Source organism: Dipodomys merriami, unplaced genomic scaffold (genome assembly GCF_024711535.1).
Source record: "Dipodomys merriami isolate MVZ:Mamm:240054 unplaced genomic scaffold, mDipMer1.0.p SCAF_122, whole genome shotgun sequence".
Taxonomy (NCBI): Eukaryota; Metazoa; Chordata; class Mammalia; order Rodentia; family Heteromyidae; genus Dipodomys; species Dipodomys merriami.
In genome coordinates this window covers 1,017,800-1,034,325 of record NW_027202516.1, presented here as the reverse complement: position 1 = coordinate 1,034,325, position 16,526 = coordinate 1,017,800, and the positions used below count along the sequence as shown (strand labels likewise).

The 16,526-nt window shown below is 39.4% G+C and overlaps 1 protein-coding gene across 3 annotated transcripts in view; it reads left to right on the top strand.

Annotated features, from left to right (window-relative positions):
* The window catches only part of Znf451 (zinc finger protein 451), a 57,626-nt gene that overhangs the window by 9,772 nt on the left and 31,328 nt on the right, over positions 1-16,526 (top strand). The window contains exon 4 of one of the 3 annotated variants that reach the window (XM_070017247.1): positions 1,017-13,121. The exons of the other annotated variants lie outside the window; for them this stretch is intronic. Within the exon in view, the coding sequence (XP_069873348.1) occupies positions 1,017-2,507 (1,491 nt within the window). The 3' untranslated portion in view covers positions 2,508-13,121. Of the gene's footprint in view, positions 1-1,016; positions 13,122-16,526 lie in introns of those variants that run through there. 3 annotated transcript variants of the gene reach the window in all.

The window sequence follows — 16,526 nt, the reverse complement described above, 5'->3', positions numbered from 1 at the left end:
CATGAAGATTGTTTAGAAATGGAATGTGGAAAGTGGTTTAATGCTGCTATATTACTTTATTCTTCATCACTTTTAGCTTCCTCTTGCCCACACATAATTAGAATTACTAATCTTAATGTGTGCCTTGGTGGTTGTGGGTTTCACCCTTAAACCAGTATTTCCTTATGGTAAGAATTGAGTAGTTGGCTTTTTGTCACAATTTTGATTTGCATTTATCTTTGCCTTAGTCTAAAATTCTATTAATGGACTGTTTTCTTGATGAATTAAAGAATTCCCGATTCTTCCTAAAGGCGGCCAGAAAATTTGTTGCTCTATGATATGGGGGATTGGGACCTGGACTTGAATCAGAAAACTTGGCTTTATTTACATCCTACAACTGCTGATAAATAATAGTGTTTTAATCTCAATGTGTTTTCTTGTTTGATAAATCAAATGAGGATAATGCCTGCCTCACAGGGTTATTGTGAAAACAAAATTAGATAACAGATACGTACAATAAGCTCCTTAAAATTACAAACCATAAAGTAGGACTTTTTAACTGGGAAGCTTTGTTATTCATGGGGAGCAGTTAGTGACAGAAGTTTTAAAGGAACAATAATAAGGGTTTTTGAGAAATTTTGTTTCTTTTCCATGGGTCTTGATCCTCAAGTTTCTGCTAGCTTCTACTTTTTGAATAGGAAATTTTTTCTTATCAGTGATCTTACCACCTCATCTTAGCTTAGTACAAATAGTAGACTAGAATAGCATCACTTGAACTGAGCTTAACTTTTAGTCTCTACTTTTTCATAGACAGTCCTACTATTATTGCCTGTAGTTCTTGTTGGGGCTGGAGATATTGAAGTGTATGGATTTGATGTCTGTTATTCTTTACTGACCTTTAGTGGATTGGGTCTTTCATTTTCATTTACAATAATTTAAAAATTGAGTTCAACTTACTGGACATGCATCTCTGCATTTGAAAGTTAAAAGCGTATTTTTTTTCTTCCTTGGTTTTCTTATTCATGTGGATAACCCAGAGAATGCCTGCATCTAAGGTGCCATCCTCTGAGAATCATCGCCCAGAAAAGTGCTCTAACTGCAGTATTCCTCTTACCATTGGAGACAGCAGCTCCTCCTTTGGGAGTTGTGCCAACAGTCCACAAAGGATAGTTTCTCAACTTTGCTCTGTTGAGAACACATTGGAGAACCAGAAAAATAATCACAATTTTACAGATACTAAGATCTCTGAGACAGACACACCCAAGTCATCAGAAAGTTATCAGATGCTGCCTTCATCTCCAGTTCTGGTTCCCCAAGAATCTTTGGCCTCTTCTGAAGCCAAAGAGGATTTACCCATGGAATTGTCTACAGCTTCACAGCATGGGCAGGATGCCATCCTCTATCTCCAGACACAAGTGGCTGAGATGTCCCGAGTGATACGTGATCTTCAGTCCAGGAGCTGTTTTAGATTTCATCATTCTAGGCCAAGTGAGCACTCCTCACTTCCTTGGGACATTTCCACCTCTAAGGAAATGCCTACAGTCGAAGAAGAGGCTGATTGCAACTCTCCATCACCTGATGACAAAGGAGAGACAACTGACCCCACTCAATCTAGTTTCACAGGTCTTTTGAAGAGAATGGAACAAAGAGGTGTTATAAAAAGGGTCACATTACGGTCTGAAGCTGAGACATGTGGAGGGAAACCTGGTTGTGTGACCTCTAAAAAACGCTTGGTTCCTCCATTGCATCCACTTTTGAGAATTGCCACTTCTGAAGTTTTTAAAGATCCTGCTGATTGCCATCCTTCTTCCTTCATGGGACACAGAGTATATCCTGTGTCCAAGGACACCTCTCCTTTCCAACCAAGTCCAACAGCTGAGGGCCCTATTATAGAAGCATTAGAGCACAGCAAAAGAGGAAACACAACATCTCCTCTAGATTCTACCTCAAAAGAAATGGAAGTCATGGGTTGTAGGTTCTACCATGCTGCCTCCATTGCAGCTCGAGCTGCCAGCTACTTGGCTTATATGACTCAGTATCAGCGTAAGCTATGGGAAGACATGGAGGATCTAGTTCATGACCCAGAATTTGATCGTGGAAAAGCAAAGTGTATAATATCTGATGGCATGGATGCAGGCCTTTGGCAGCTTTGTACTACTAGGGACATAATGGACTCTGTAGTCAGAGTGATGGCCATGGCAATAGATTATAGAAGGCAAGCTTGGCTTCGACTTACATCACTCACTAAAAAAACCCAGGAGAAGATCTTACATTTGCCTTTTGATGGTACTTCCCTTTTTGGACAAGATGCAAATGCTGTGGTTGCAGAACAAAACAGTATTAAAGGAAATGATTGTAAGGATCATAATAGGTATTATAACCAGCATCGATACCTTTATAGACATGATCATAAAACACATTATCACAGTAGTGGTTACTCTAAAGGGGATTGGTACAAACCCCGAAACCACCCCTATAGACATAGAAAAAAGGGAGAGTCTGCTGAGCGCTATGGGTACAAGAATTAATAACCTGTCTTATGTTCATCAGCATAATATTTCATCCAAGAACCTATTTTCCTTGTTCTTTCCCCAATCAGACAGGCTCTATAGGCAGGAGATCATCTCAAAAACAATATATATCTGTAGTGACCTCAGCTAATGTTTGAACTCTAGACTTTTGGAATGGAATAAATAATAAAAGACATGGGCTTCATTGGCCAAGTGATGAGTGGGGACTTTGCTGTCAGAAGGGTTTAGTTCAGAGGAGGACACTTGGGAATCTGCATGATGATAGGAAAATACATAGATTTCTTCCTTACGGAAGTCTTCTTGATCAACTTAGGACTGGCAGATATTGGATCTGAAAACATCTGCTACTAGACTAGAGGTAAATCCTTCGTGGTTAGGTCATCAATGTTTCCTTGTTCAGGCTTGAGTGTGACAGATCATCAAAGAATAATGGATCTTACACTTACCATGATACCATGCTCTGTGAGACTGCACAATCAGACATTAAGCTATATGCCAACAAGAATTAAAATATTGCTGAATCTATTTGTTCTCAGTTGGAGTGGCTAGATGTCATATGTATACTGTGGACACCAACTTGGTAGAAAAATTTTCTATCTATAACAGCACTGTATAGAAATTTTTATAGAAGCTGTCTTCATCAAGACTGATGGCCACTATGCTGTCACCACTTATGAGACTACATGTGAGATACTTACTGTCATCAGTCCTAGTCTTTGACCCATCAAGCTCTCATATCATCAAACATTGAGACTGTCAGAGGTCTCTCACTTAATCTGCGTCTTTCACCTAGCTGGCCTTCTTAAACCTATCTTTGAAACACTTAATTCTTTTGAGCTTGGTGTTGTACCACACTCCAAACATGGAGGATTTTTGTGTCAATGCCCAGGAAATAAAGGATATTTCAATTATGCAGATTGGCAAATCTGAACTCTTCAAGAATAAGAATTCTAAGAATGCCTGACAATCTGATCCCCTATTGAAATGAGGAATAATAGAGACCTGACTGAAGTTCTTAAGATGTAAAGCATGACTGTACATTGTAAAGACATTGAGCCACACAACTGCTTCTGGATATCTAACTGATAACTGGTAATGATTTCTTGAAAGGCTAAAATCAAGACTTCGGTGACATATTCTTGGTTAATTTATCACAATGTAGACAGACTTATTGAAAGAGACTACTTAATCTTTGTTCCCAATACTAGTTTTCCATCATACTGGAGCTGGCATCAGATACCTCAGTTAAAAATGTTATAGTATCTTCTTTTTACTCTTGAGACTGTGGCTGTATGGTATACTAGGCCTGGATCCTTATCTTCACAGCATGACTTCGGGAGTGGAGAAAATGTCCTGTGAGGGGTCTGAACACACCACCTGGTGGTGGTTGCATGGCAGCCAATGTTTTTTTCTTTTTGATAGACTTACAGTTCTATAACTTCTTGACTTGTTAAACACCTGCCTTTTAAAAATTGCTTGATCAAGGTGTTGTTATTAGTGGGATACAGCATTGTTGGAGGGTTTATGTCATTTTTTTCTTCTTTCCATAATTCTAAGTGATTGACATTTTCTGTGACACATACCTTTTAGTAGTTTTATTGGAATCTCACCCCTCCTCACCATCCTAACCAAATTCCATGCCCTTTACATCTACTTTTTTTTTTATTTGTTTGTGCCATAGCAATTGAAATAAAAAATTTCCCTATTTTGCCGGGTGCTGGTGGCTCACACCTGTAATCCTAGCTACTCAGGAGGCTGAGATCTGAGGATCGCGGTTCAAAGCCAGCCTGGGCAGGAGAGACCGTGAGACTCCTGTCTCCAATAAACCACCAGAAAAACTGAAAGTGGTGCTGTAGCTCAAGTGGTAGAGCGCTCACCTTGAGCTGAAGAGCTGAGGGACAGTGCCCAGGCCCAGAGTTCAAGCCCCACGGCCGACCCAAAAAAAAAAAATTTCCCTATTTGAAGGAAATTTTTTGTCAGATGAATTTAGGGTCCTGTATTCTATTTGTACATGAAGCCTGAATTATTCTTGATAAACATTTAGTAAATTTAGCCAGGTTACATCCAGAATTCATTTTCTTTTTTGTTTTGTTGGTCATGGGGCTAGAACTCTGGGCTTGGATGCTGTCCCTGCGCTCTTCAACTCAATGCCAGCGCTCTACTGCTTGAGCCCCAGCGCCCATTTTCTTGTGGTTTATTGGTGATAAGAGTCTCACGGAGTTTCCTGTCCAGGCTGGCTTTGAACCGTCATCCTTAGATCTCAGCCTTCCGAGTAGCTAGGGTTACAGGCGTGAGCCACTGGCACCTGTCCAGAGTTAATATTTAACTTTGTATTTCTACATATTCCACAGAGTTCTACTTCTGTTTGCTTAGGTCCATGCCAGTGCTCTACAAACTTGAAATTTCAAGTTGAACTCTGGAAGAGCACTGATGACTTGAATCACAGGCCTAAGAAGTCATATATGGATGCGTACTGTAACAGTGGAACAATCTTGTGCTCTTGACATTGGCAGTACAATTTCTTTTGAGAAAAGACTAGGCACCTGGATCTCACTGGAGTGGTTTTCTTTGGCTGCACATAGGTGTTTCCAGCTAGTTCAGGCTACATGAAACTGCACTTCTCCAGTTCTCCCTTTCCTTCTTAGATTGTATGCCAAACAGACTTTATGATATCTGAGATACCCTTGTTTTCTAAAAACTAAAACAGAATAAAGAACACTTGAAGATGTGTTTTTTCTGAAGCTGTTTTGACATTTCCATTTAGTGTGCTTCTCCTTTTCCCCTTTTTATATTGTAGTGAAAGAAAGCACATAAAACTAAGCACCTTAATTATCTAGTTCATCAGTGTTAAATATATTAACAATATTGTACAGGCCACCTTATTTTGTTTTTCCTTTGGTTGGTTTGAAACAAACTTGCTATCCTTTTCCTTAGCCTCCTCAATGCTGGGATTACATGCTTGTATTACAACACTCATTTCAGTTGGGGGGTGGGGGGTAGTTCCGGGGCTTGAATTCAGGGTCTTGCTTTTCTCACTTGGCTCTTCTGTTCAAGGCTGGTGCTCTACCACTTGATCCACACATTTAGTTCCTCATCTTGAATATTTTTAACAGCATTGCTGTTCTGTTCTTCTCATGTTTCTCAGCAAAAAAAAAAAAAAGCAACACTACCTAATCCCTGCAATTGGTAAGCTCAAGCATCTCCAGAAAATCAAATTTTCTGACATTGAAAGGAACCAGGAAGTCAGTAAATTAGTGATCAAATAGGTGACTTAATAATTGACATTTGTTTGATGATGGCAATAATGCAGAAGTATTTTTTGACTAGAAGAAACAATACTCCTATATATACATATATTTTTTTTTTCTTTTTGTTGGTTATGGGGCTTGAACTCTGGGCTTGGGCGCTGTCCCTGTGCTCTTTAGCTCAAGGCGAATGCTCTACCCTCTACCCTCTACCGCTTGAGCAATAGCACCACTTCCAGTTTTCTAGTGGTTTTATTGGAGATAAGAGTCTCACAAACTTTCCTGCCCGGGCTGGCTTTGAACCGCAATCCTCAGATCTCAGCCTCCTGAGTAGCTAGAATTACAGGCGTGACCCCCCAGCGCCCAGTTTACCCCAATATTCTTAATCTGTTACCTGATTTTTTTTTTTTTTTGGTCTATTATGGGCTTGAACTCCAGTCAACTCAAAAGTGAGCACTAAACTGCTTGAGTCACAGCACCACTTCTGGTGTTCTGGTGGTTAATTGACTGTCCAGGCTGGCTTTGAACCATGATCCGCAGATCTCAGCCTCCTGAGTAGCTAGGATTACAGGCGTGATCTACTAATGCCTGGCTGATTCTTTTAAATCTGCATACTTCAATGATGATGGTATTAGAAAACTAAAAGTAGGTATCTGATGTAAGGATACAACCCTAGTAGAATACATAATTCATTAAGAAAAAACCCATGTCATACTGGCCTTGTGCAGAGCCTGAGTCAAAGTTCTCTATTAAGCTGACCTGACCTCTGGATTGTTTTTTTTTAAGGAGGCCTTGGAATAATTGCAAGTTTATAATTGGTATTTCCTATAAAAGATGTCTAATACTCTTTTTCAATGCTATTTCTTGACCTTATGTGGAGTCTATGATTTCTTACAGTTACTATGTACAGAGAAATATTATTTGCATTAATTGTTAGGAAGTGCCTTTTTAAATGTCACACTTGTGTTTGAAACTTAAATTTTGATGTCTTGCCTATATCGCTGGTGGTATTTATGTGAATTTTGTATAGTGACTTAATCCTTTAGTTTATTATATTTTTGCACTATTTAAATGTACTCTCCTTTTGAATGTTAATTTTTATTTATTTTTTGATTTTGTGTGTGTGTGTGTGTGTGTATGTGTGTGTGTGTTGGTTGTGGTGCTGTCCCTGAGCTTTTTGTTTAAGACTAGCTCTCTATCACTTACGTTACAGCTCTACTTTTTTTTGATGGTTGATTGGAGGTAAGAGTCTCAAACTTTCCTGCCCATGCTTGCTTTCAACCATGATCCTCAGATCTCAGCCTCCTGAGTAGCTAGGATTACAGGCATGAGCAACTGGTACCCAGCTTGTTTTTCTTATAGACAGCGCTGTTGTTTTTTTTCAGAGGGTTGTAGAGTACTTCCTTATTTAACTTTTAGTGATTGGCCCAACTTTCTTGGCAGTAAGGTAGATTTGTTTTTTTCTCTGTATATCATAGATTTTCTTATTGTTTGTCTTATTGCTAACCTTGTTAGCCATGGTAACACAACTTATATTTGATAAATTGATATGTTTATTTAGAAAAATAAGGACATTAAAAAATAAAGCAGTAAACTCGTATACATAAGCACACAGCTTTCTTATCACTACAGTTACATTTGAACTTGGAGGCCTGTGTGGCAGCTTCTTTATTATTATTCCATTAATTTACTTAGTCTTCTAAGTGTCATTTTGTGGGAGGTTTAAACTCAGGCTGTTCATAATACTATTTAGTACAATGCCAATAATTTACTGCATTATACCTAAGTGGCCTGATTGATACTGTCCTTAGGGCCTAATTCCAGGATAATCTCTCAGGTATTGTAGAGAAGGAGGTGGAATATGACAAGCGATAATCCTTTCTTTGTAGAATTGGTCATTGATATAAACAGAATTAAGTAAGGCATTCACTATTCTATAATTGGGATTTTGATAAAAGCTTAAAATTATAGATGTTTTCAGAAATACAGAGTGCAGTAACTAAAAACATTTAATATGAGCTATATTTTGCCTCAGTCTTGCACTGTTTTGGTTTCTTTGTCTTGAAGTTTACCATTATGTATGTAGTGTAGGTAGCTAGACCAATGATTGATAGTCACATCAGTTGTATCTATCTTATGTATATCATCATTCAGTTGGCCACATCATTCTCCTCATGGTTTTTAGTAGATATGCAAACCAGTCCTCCTTTTTTACTTAAAACACACAGTTGGCAGTTGTCAATAAACATGATTACTCCATAAGGATGCAGACCTTTTGGTTGTTTTTTCATGTATAAGGAATTTTGTAAACCAAATCTATAGCACTTCCCTTCCCAGATGAATAAGAATATTGTTTCATTAAATCTTTTTTCTCTTATTAGTGGAAGAGTACTTTTATACTTTGTCTGCATTTTCTTGGCTTTATATACTGAAAACTAAAATGTCTGGTAGCACTGAGAAGTTGGAAATCATGTGGGTTTTTCTTTTCTTTTGGTGGGACCTATCTTAAAGTGGTCATTGTGTGTGTGTGTGTGTGTGCGTGTATGCGTGTGTGTGTGTGTGTGTGTGTGTGTGTGTGTGTGTGTGTGTGTGTGTGTGTGTTCCCTGGGTCTTTAATTCTGGGCATTGTCCATGAGCATATTTGCTCAAGGCTAGCATTCGCTATCATTTGAGCCAAAGATTCCACTTCTGGCTCTGGCTCAATGTGTATGTGCGTGTGTGTGCGCGTGTGTGCATGTGCGTGTGTGTGCATGTGTGTACAGGAGCGGGCGTGTATGTGCGTGCATGCATGCATGTGTGTGTGTGCACATTTAAATGGAGACAGTCTCACAGACTTTCCTAGGCTTGCCTGAAACTGTGATCCTCATATCTCATCCTCCTGAATAGCTAGAATTACAGATGCGAGCTGTGTTTTTTTGTTTTGTTTTTGTTGGTTATGGCCTTCAACTTTGTGCTTGGGCACTGTCCCTCAGCTCTCTTACCATTTGAGCCACAGCACCACTTAAAATTTTCTGGTGATTTATTGGAGATAAGAGTCTCACGGACTTTCCTGCCCTGGCTGGCTTTGAACTGCGATCCTCAGATCTCTGCCTCCTGAGTAGCTAGCATAGGCATGAGCTACCTGCGCCTGGCTGTGAGCTGTTATTTTTAAAAATCTTCTGCTATACACAGTACCTTTGCCTAAAAGCATTCTTTCATATTCTCTTTGACCATGATTATATTTTTTGTCCTGCCAGTATATACTACACCACATTTTGGTGTGGCTTTGTAGTTGTATATTTAAATATCTTAAGCATTATTGTAAGAAACTTTCCAGGTTTTTGTAATGTCCTTTCAAAAAGTATACATAGCCAATCCAATCTCAAAAGTTTTCCCTGGCTATTGAACTTGGATTTTATTTTTAGTGGTCTTTAATAGTTTTATTTTCTCATATTTTTTTACATATTTGGTCAAATATTTGTGGTTAAATTCATCTTTTAAAAGTTTTTATAGTACAGCTCTGATATGTTATATTTTAACCAGCTTTCTTTAAGTCTTAAGGGCTTTATTGGTTTTGTTCAGGTAACTGACTTCCAAATTGGTTTTTTTTTTTTTTTTTGATGACTTGTCAAGAATTCCAAGTTCTCAGGTTTCCTTTTTAGGGCTTTGAAGATCTCTTAGGTTGTATTTTGTAGTAATCTTGAATATATTTCTTGGTAGAAGTGAATGTTGACATTTTATATGTAGTGATCCTTTCAAAGAAATCTACTTTGATCTTAAGTGCTTCAAGTATTACCATGTTTCAGTTTTATATGCTATTTTTTTCCCCTCAAAGTTTTGTATGGTTTCTGCTTTCTCTCGTTACCCACAAAATTGGTTCTATCCGCATTCAATCTTAAGGGCTACAGCTAGAATTCCTGCCCTCATCTATGGTGATTTTCACACTACATTGTTTGAAATGTAGTTATGCATTATAATTTATAGTGTGTTTACATAATGTCATTTTGTGGCCCTTTCATATATCTTTTAATTAGTGAGGAAACAATAAAGTGGATGGCAGAATAAACACATTACCCAAGCCATTAAACACAGTTTTAATTTTCAACTACTTTGAAAAAACAGCATTTAAGTTTCCATTAGTTGTAGAGCTCATCCTGTTTACCTTTGGTAGAATTCAGTTACTGTATAAGTAGTCTTCATTTAGATTTTTAACTGAGAATTACCAGAGTATTGATTTTTCTTTTTTGGTGTCCACTATATATTCTGAAAGATCCTGGGGCTACCTTGATAGTCTTATGTGTAATTGCCAGCTTTCTTTCTGGGAAGAAAGTAGAAAAGAGACTCTATATTAATATAAGCTGTATGTACTAGACACTCTTGAGACAAATTCATCCTATTTTTCTGAAGAGAAAGTAAAACCGAATGAAATTAAGCATCTTGCTCAAGTGCTGCTAGTGAATTTTAATACAAACACTCTGCAGAGTTGCAGTTCAGCTCTGTACTTCAGTTTCTGTTTCAAGTTTCTCCTCAACTCTGACCTCTGAAAAACTAATTTTAAATGTACTGAATTTCTGTTTCTGGGTGTACTCTACCCCCTGGTCTTTAATATCTTAATTCATGATTATTTCACTTGTCTGATCAGGAAATTTTTGGTTGTGTCATGAGGGTTTCTTGTGCTTGTCTAACATTTCTCTTGAGGACTAGTCATTGATTTGTGTTTCACATAACTGCTTATTTTAGTCACGATTCTGACTGCTTCTTTTCTTGATCCACTTTTTTGTTTGCTATACTTACCTTGTTTTAGATATACTAAAACTTTTGCTAGCATTTAAGGTACTGGCTCAATGGGAGGAAGGTGGAATTGGTAGAAAGCACATAGTACTTGAATTCCAAAGGACTTCATCTCAGTATTTTGGCAAGTTACTATTCTGAGCTTCAGTTTTTCTACTTTGGATGGGGTAGTACCTGGAAATAACCTTGAAAAACACTGAGGCCCAATAGGGAATTTTTTTCCTCATACAACTGTGTTGTTTGTCTCTGTTCTGTGCTTCCTTATAAGTGGGATGATATTTGAGCATAAATGGCTATATCCATTGTAAAATGTGAAACAGCATACAGCTCTTCCTTTTGTGCTATTGGGTAACATTCTCCTTGTTGACAGTTGTATGGCTATATGACAAGTTAATAATGGATTAATACAAGTTAATAATGGACTAAATGAAAGACGTGTAAAGATAAATATTGTCCTTTCCCAAGTACAGGCTAAGAAGTGCTCATAATAAGCATAAGAAAATGATAAATAGTAAAGGTAGAATGAAGAGCCGGAGTGTCTAGGTATAAGATTTTTTTTGTTGCTTTGTTTTGTTTTTGCCAGTAATGGGGCCTGGGCGTTGTCCCTCAGCTCTTCAGCTCAAGGCTAGCGCTCTTAAACCACTTGAGCCACAGCGCCACTTACGGCTTTTTCTGCTGATGTGGTGCTGAGGAATCAAACCCAGGGCCTCATGCATGCAAGGCAAGCACAGTACTACCAAGCCACCTTCCCAGCCAGTGTATAAGATTTTTGATGAGTGGTATTTTTCCATTGTAAACAGTCATTTTCATTTTCCAGACATCTTTTTTATACCTCATGTATGAAGGCAGTGCCCAAGAAGGTCTGGGAATACTAATGGTTAAGTAAGATACTATATTCTCTTAAGAGAGACAAATACCAACACAATGTACTACTCTCTTTAGAGGAAAAGCTGAGATGATATTGGAATAAAAATGAGAACCATCTAGAGGGTTCAGGTGAATTTTTTAAAAAATTGTTATTATAAAGGTGGTATACAGAAGGGTTCAGTTACATTAGTCAGGTAATGAGTGTATTTGTTTTTGGACAATGTCACCCCTTCCCTCACTCTCCCAGTTTTTTCCTTTTGGTGAACTGTTTTTAAAGTATGGGCTTCTACTGAGTTTTTGGGGGATGACCAGGGGAAAAATGGTTGGAATGGTGGTAATAGCAGCTAGGCATTGAGGTGAATAGAGCAAGTGTGTGAATACCTCCTTGAGGTATATCTGCTTTCAGATTCAGAAGGAAGACCCTTTAGGAACAAAGAAATGAAGATTAGACTGAATAAAGGATGTTTATGAAATGTGTTAGTTCTTACATATTCATAGAATATTAAGTGTGTAGCCAACTTTCCTTGTAAAGATACAGTAGTCTTCAAGTCCCTAGACTACTGTGGACATAACAACAACGTATTCCTTTTTCTCTTGAACTGAACCCAAGCAGAGTTCTGAACTTTGCCCCTGTAGCTGGGGGTAGCCTTAGTAATGAGCCTTCTCGTGACTGGTGCAGAACAGCATTGAAGATGAGCAGGGTAAATGCACCGAGATGGCGTGGCATCCACCCTGCATATACTGTTGCTTCAAGGTGGTCTTCCAGCACCACCTTCAGTGTAGCCAAATAGAGCTCATTTCCTTTGGTGTTTACTTCTGAAGAGTTTTTGGATGGATCTAGCAAAGATGAAGGTATAACCATGTTCCTACAATGACATCTGGAGGTCTTTTACTGAAGGAGCTGTTGTGTTAACCTGTGCCCGTAGAATCTCCAACAATCTTGAGACATGTTTTGTCAGCTTCCAGTTTTTCTTTCGAATTTCTTCACTTGCTGCTCTTTGCCACTGTTCCATTTTCTCTTCTTGTGTGTTCTTTTTCCTTTTTAATCCTGTTGCAGAGACACTCAGAGTTAGAAAGTAGCCCACTTGTCACAACTTGATATTCAGAGTTACTTAAATCCTATGTTCCAAAGTTGCATGGTTTTTTTCTGAGAGAGAGAGAGAGGGAGAGAGAGAGAGAGAGTGTCCATCTTGTACTGACAGAATATGATCAGTCATTTTCTTAGGAAAGGATTTTTATAGAAAGAGATTCTGGAAGTTTACTCAAGACAGTACAGAGGAAATTTCTTAGTAAGTTTTGGTGATACTACCCTTCTTAAGAATAAAGTACAGAATGGAGTATATCTGTATGTTTCTAACTTTGTTCATAAAAAGCAAATGTTCTATGTACTTTGTATTTGTAAATGGTAACAGGGATGGGAAAGAGCTTGCTTTGTTAAAAAAAAAAAAAGGGTGGGTTTCCTGGTTCCAAAATTTTGCTGCTAGAGATGTGGAATAAATGTTGTACTGCTTTGCTGTTTATTTCTTCTGTTTTCTATGTATTTGGGTATAAGTTATTGAGAAGAATGATTGCTTTTTAACATTTTAGTCCTGCTATGGTTTGAGTTACCAGTTGGGCAGAAAGGGGCTTCTGGTAACCAGAACTTTGGAAATGCAAATTTCAAACCAACTGGAGACTGAAGTTTTAGCATGGACTATAATATAATAAAAGGCTTTGTGATTGAGTTAAAGCATTTGTTTCAGAAGTTCTTTTCAGCCAACTGCGTGGTCAGGTAGCTTTGTGGGATGACTTCATTACACTTAGGCCATTGATTTCTACTTGGGCTGTCTGAATACAGGGTCCCCTTTGTAGAAGACAAGGGTAATGGAGGATATGATCACGTTTCCTCAGGTTATTAGTGTTCACTGACATTGAGGTAACACTGGATTCTTTTTTTTTTTTTTTTTTTTCCTGGTCGTGGGGCTTGAACTCTGGGCTTGGGCACTGTCCCTGCGCTCTTCAGCTCAAGGTGAGTGCTCTACCACTTGAGCCACAGCGCCACTTCTGGTTTTCTAGTGGTTTATTGAAGATAAGAGTCTCACGGAGTTTTCTGCTCGGGCTGGCTTTGAACCGCGATCCTCAGGTCTCAGCCTCCTGAGTAGCTAGGATTACAGGCGTGAGCCACTAGCACCCAGCAGGATTATTCTCTCACCCCCTCTTTCAATCTCCTATTTTCTACAAGTTTGTCTTCCCTTATTACTGACTTCTTCAGTAGCCAGAAAGTGCCTTTGGTGCATGCTAATAAGCTGCTTGTTACCATCGCTCTGTGGGTAATGTTTTTGCAGAGTGCATTCCTCTTAATCCCATTACCCTATATGGATGGGAGATTTACTCCATATCTGTACCTCCATTCATATTTCTACTAAAGTAATTCTTTAGAAAACAAATTGTTTTTCCCGGTGCTTGTGGCTTACGCCTGTAATCCTAGCTACTCAGGAGGCTGAGATCTGAGGATCACGGTTCAATGCCAGCCTGGGCAGAAAAGTCCCCATGAGACTCTTACCTCTAATTTTTTTTTTTTTTTTTTTTTTTTTTTTGGTGAGTCATGGGCCTGAACTCTGGGCCTGGGTGCTGTCCCTCAACTCTAGCTGGAGGCTAGCGCTCTACCACTTGAGCCACAGCGCCACTGGCAGCTTTTTCTGCTTATGTGGTGCCAAGGAATTGAACCCAGGGCCTCATGCATGCAAGGCAAGCGCTCTATCACTGAGCCACCTTCCCAGCCCTCTTACCTCTAATTAACTGCTCAAAAATTGGAAGTGGAGCTGTGGTTCAAAGTGTTGGGAGTCCGGGCTGGGAAGGTGGCTCAGTGGTAGAGTGCTTGCCTTGCATGCAAGAGGCCCTGGGTTCAATTCCTCAGCACCACATAAGCAGAAAAAGCCAGAAGTGGCACTGTGGCTCAAGTGGTAGAGTGCTAGCCTTGAGCTGAAGAGCTGAGGGACAGCACCCAGGCCCAGAGCTCAGGCCCCATGACTGGCAAAAAAAAAAAAAAAACAAAAAACAACAAAGTGTTGGAGTCCTAAACTTGAGCAAAAGGGCTCAGGGACAGTGTCCAGGTCCCAAGTTCAAGGCCCATGAGTGACAAAAAGACAGTGAAATATTTTATCTATCTTGGCAATACTGAGATTTATACTTAGGGGCTCATGGATGCTAGACAGGCACTCTGCCATTTGAGCCACAACCCTATCCCTTTTATTATTATTTTTAATAGGATCTCATTGTCTCCCTGTACCTGGCCCATACCATAGATATTCTATTTCTGTTTCTAATGTAGCTAGGATGACAGGTGTACAACATGATCCCCAGCTTTTATTGTTGGAGGTGAAGTCTCCCAGCTTTGTGCCCAGCTGACTTTGAACTCTATTCATGTGGAGGCAAGAGGATCTTGAGTTGGAATTTGAAGCTACATAGTGAGACGTCTGGGGGAGGGGATAGTCTACCTGAGAAGAAGAAGGTCCCCTACATATGTCTAGCTTAAGCTCAGGGCTGGTGGCACTGCCCCTCAGCTCTTTTGATCAAGTCTGGGGCTCCACCACTTGAACTACAGCTGTACTTCCAGATTTTTTTCCCCCCAGCTTTTTTTAAGTGGTTAATTGGACATAAGAGTTTCACAGATTTTCCTGCTTAGGTTTGCTTTGAAGTATGATCCTCGGCTCAGCACCTGTCTAAAAACTTCTCAGTTAAACCAAGTTTAGTCCCACTTTCCTGAGCGTTCAGTAATTCAATATCAAGGCCAATCTATTTTTTTTTTGTCGGTCGTGGGGCTTGAACTCTGGGCCTGGGCGCTGTCCCTCAGCTCTTCAGCTCAAGGCGAGCGCTCTACCACTTGAGCTACAGCGCCACTTCCGGTTTTCTGGTGGTTTATTGGAGATAGGAGTCTCACGGTCTCTCCTGCCCGGGCTGGCTTTGAACCGCGATCCTCAGATCTCAGCCTCCTGAGTAGCTAGGATTACAGGTGTGAGCCACCAGCACCCGGCTTATTTTTGAAACAGTTCTTACTATGGATGTAGCCAACTTGGCCCATGTTCTAGCACCAGGCCTAACACACTGTAGTTTCAGGCTGGCTTCAGATTTGAAACCTACCTCATTTTACTGGTGAGTGCTGGGCTTACAGGCCTACACCATCACTGCTGGCTTTCCAGGCCAATTCTTATTTACTAAATGGGAGTTGGCGAGTGTATGGCACTTAGCGCTCTAAACTGTAATACATTTCAGGCTTATAGGTGCAATTTAAAATCAAGCCGGGTGCTGGTAGCTTATGCCTGTAATCCGAGTTATTCAGGAGGCTGAGATCTGAGGATTGAGGTTCATAGCCAGCTTGGGCAGGAAAGTCTGTGAGACTGTTTATCTCCAGTAAACTACTCAGAAAAAGCTCAAAGTAGTGCTGTGGCTCAAGTGGTAGAATGCTAGTCTTGAACACAAAAGAGGCTCAGGGATAGCACCCGGGCCCTGAGTTCGAGCCCCAGGACTGGAAAAATAAAATCAACTCCACCTGTGGTGTTTTTTCACTAGATCCAATATTATTAATGTATTTGCCTGAGGCTAATCAAGTAGAAACTCTCTAGTAAAAATATTTAGTATATAATTAGCTTAATTTTGAGCAATTTTTGCTAAACTTATTTAAGAAAATTTGTTCTTTGAGAAAGCTACAAATACTTTGCCCTGTACTTACATCCCAATCAGGAATAGAGGAAGGTCCTATCTCAGCTGAATAAGCCTTTATTTTGAAGTTTCATCTTTCTATTTTACTGAGTGTACTTTTAATATTTAAAATCGTAAGTTGGGCACTGGTGGCTCATGTGTGTAATTCTGGCTACTTAAGAGAGGAAGGACTATACTTGAGGTCATCCCAGGCAGAAGCATTCTCAAGATCCTATCTCAAAAAATAACTAGCAAAAAATAGGGCTCAGGTGGTAGAATGCTAGCCAGCCTACCAAATGTGGCAATTTGAGTTCAAATCCCAGTACCACAAAAGTAAGTAAAAATACTAAGTACACACGCTTTAGGTATTTTGAAAAGCTGCTTGAGAAACTGAAGCAGGAAGATTGCATAAACCCATGACATGATTTCAAGACTAGTTTTGTCAACAACATGAGAC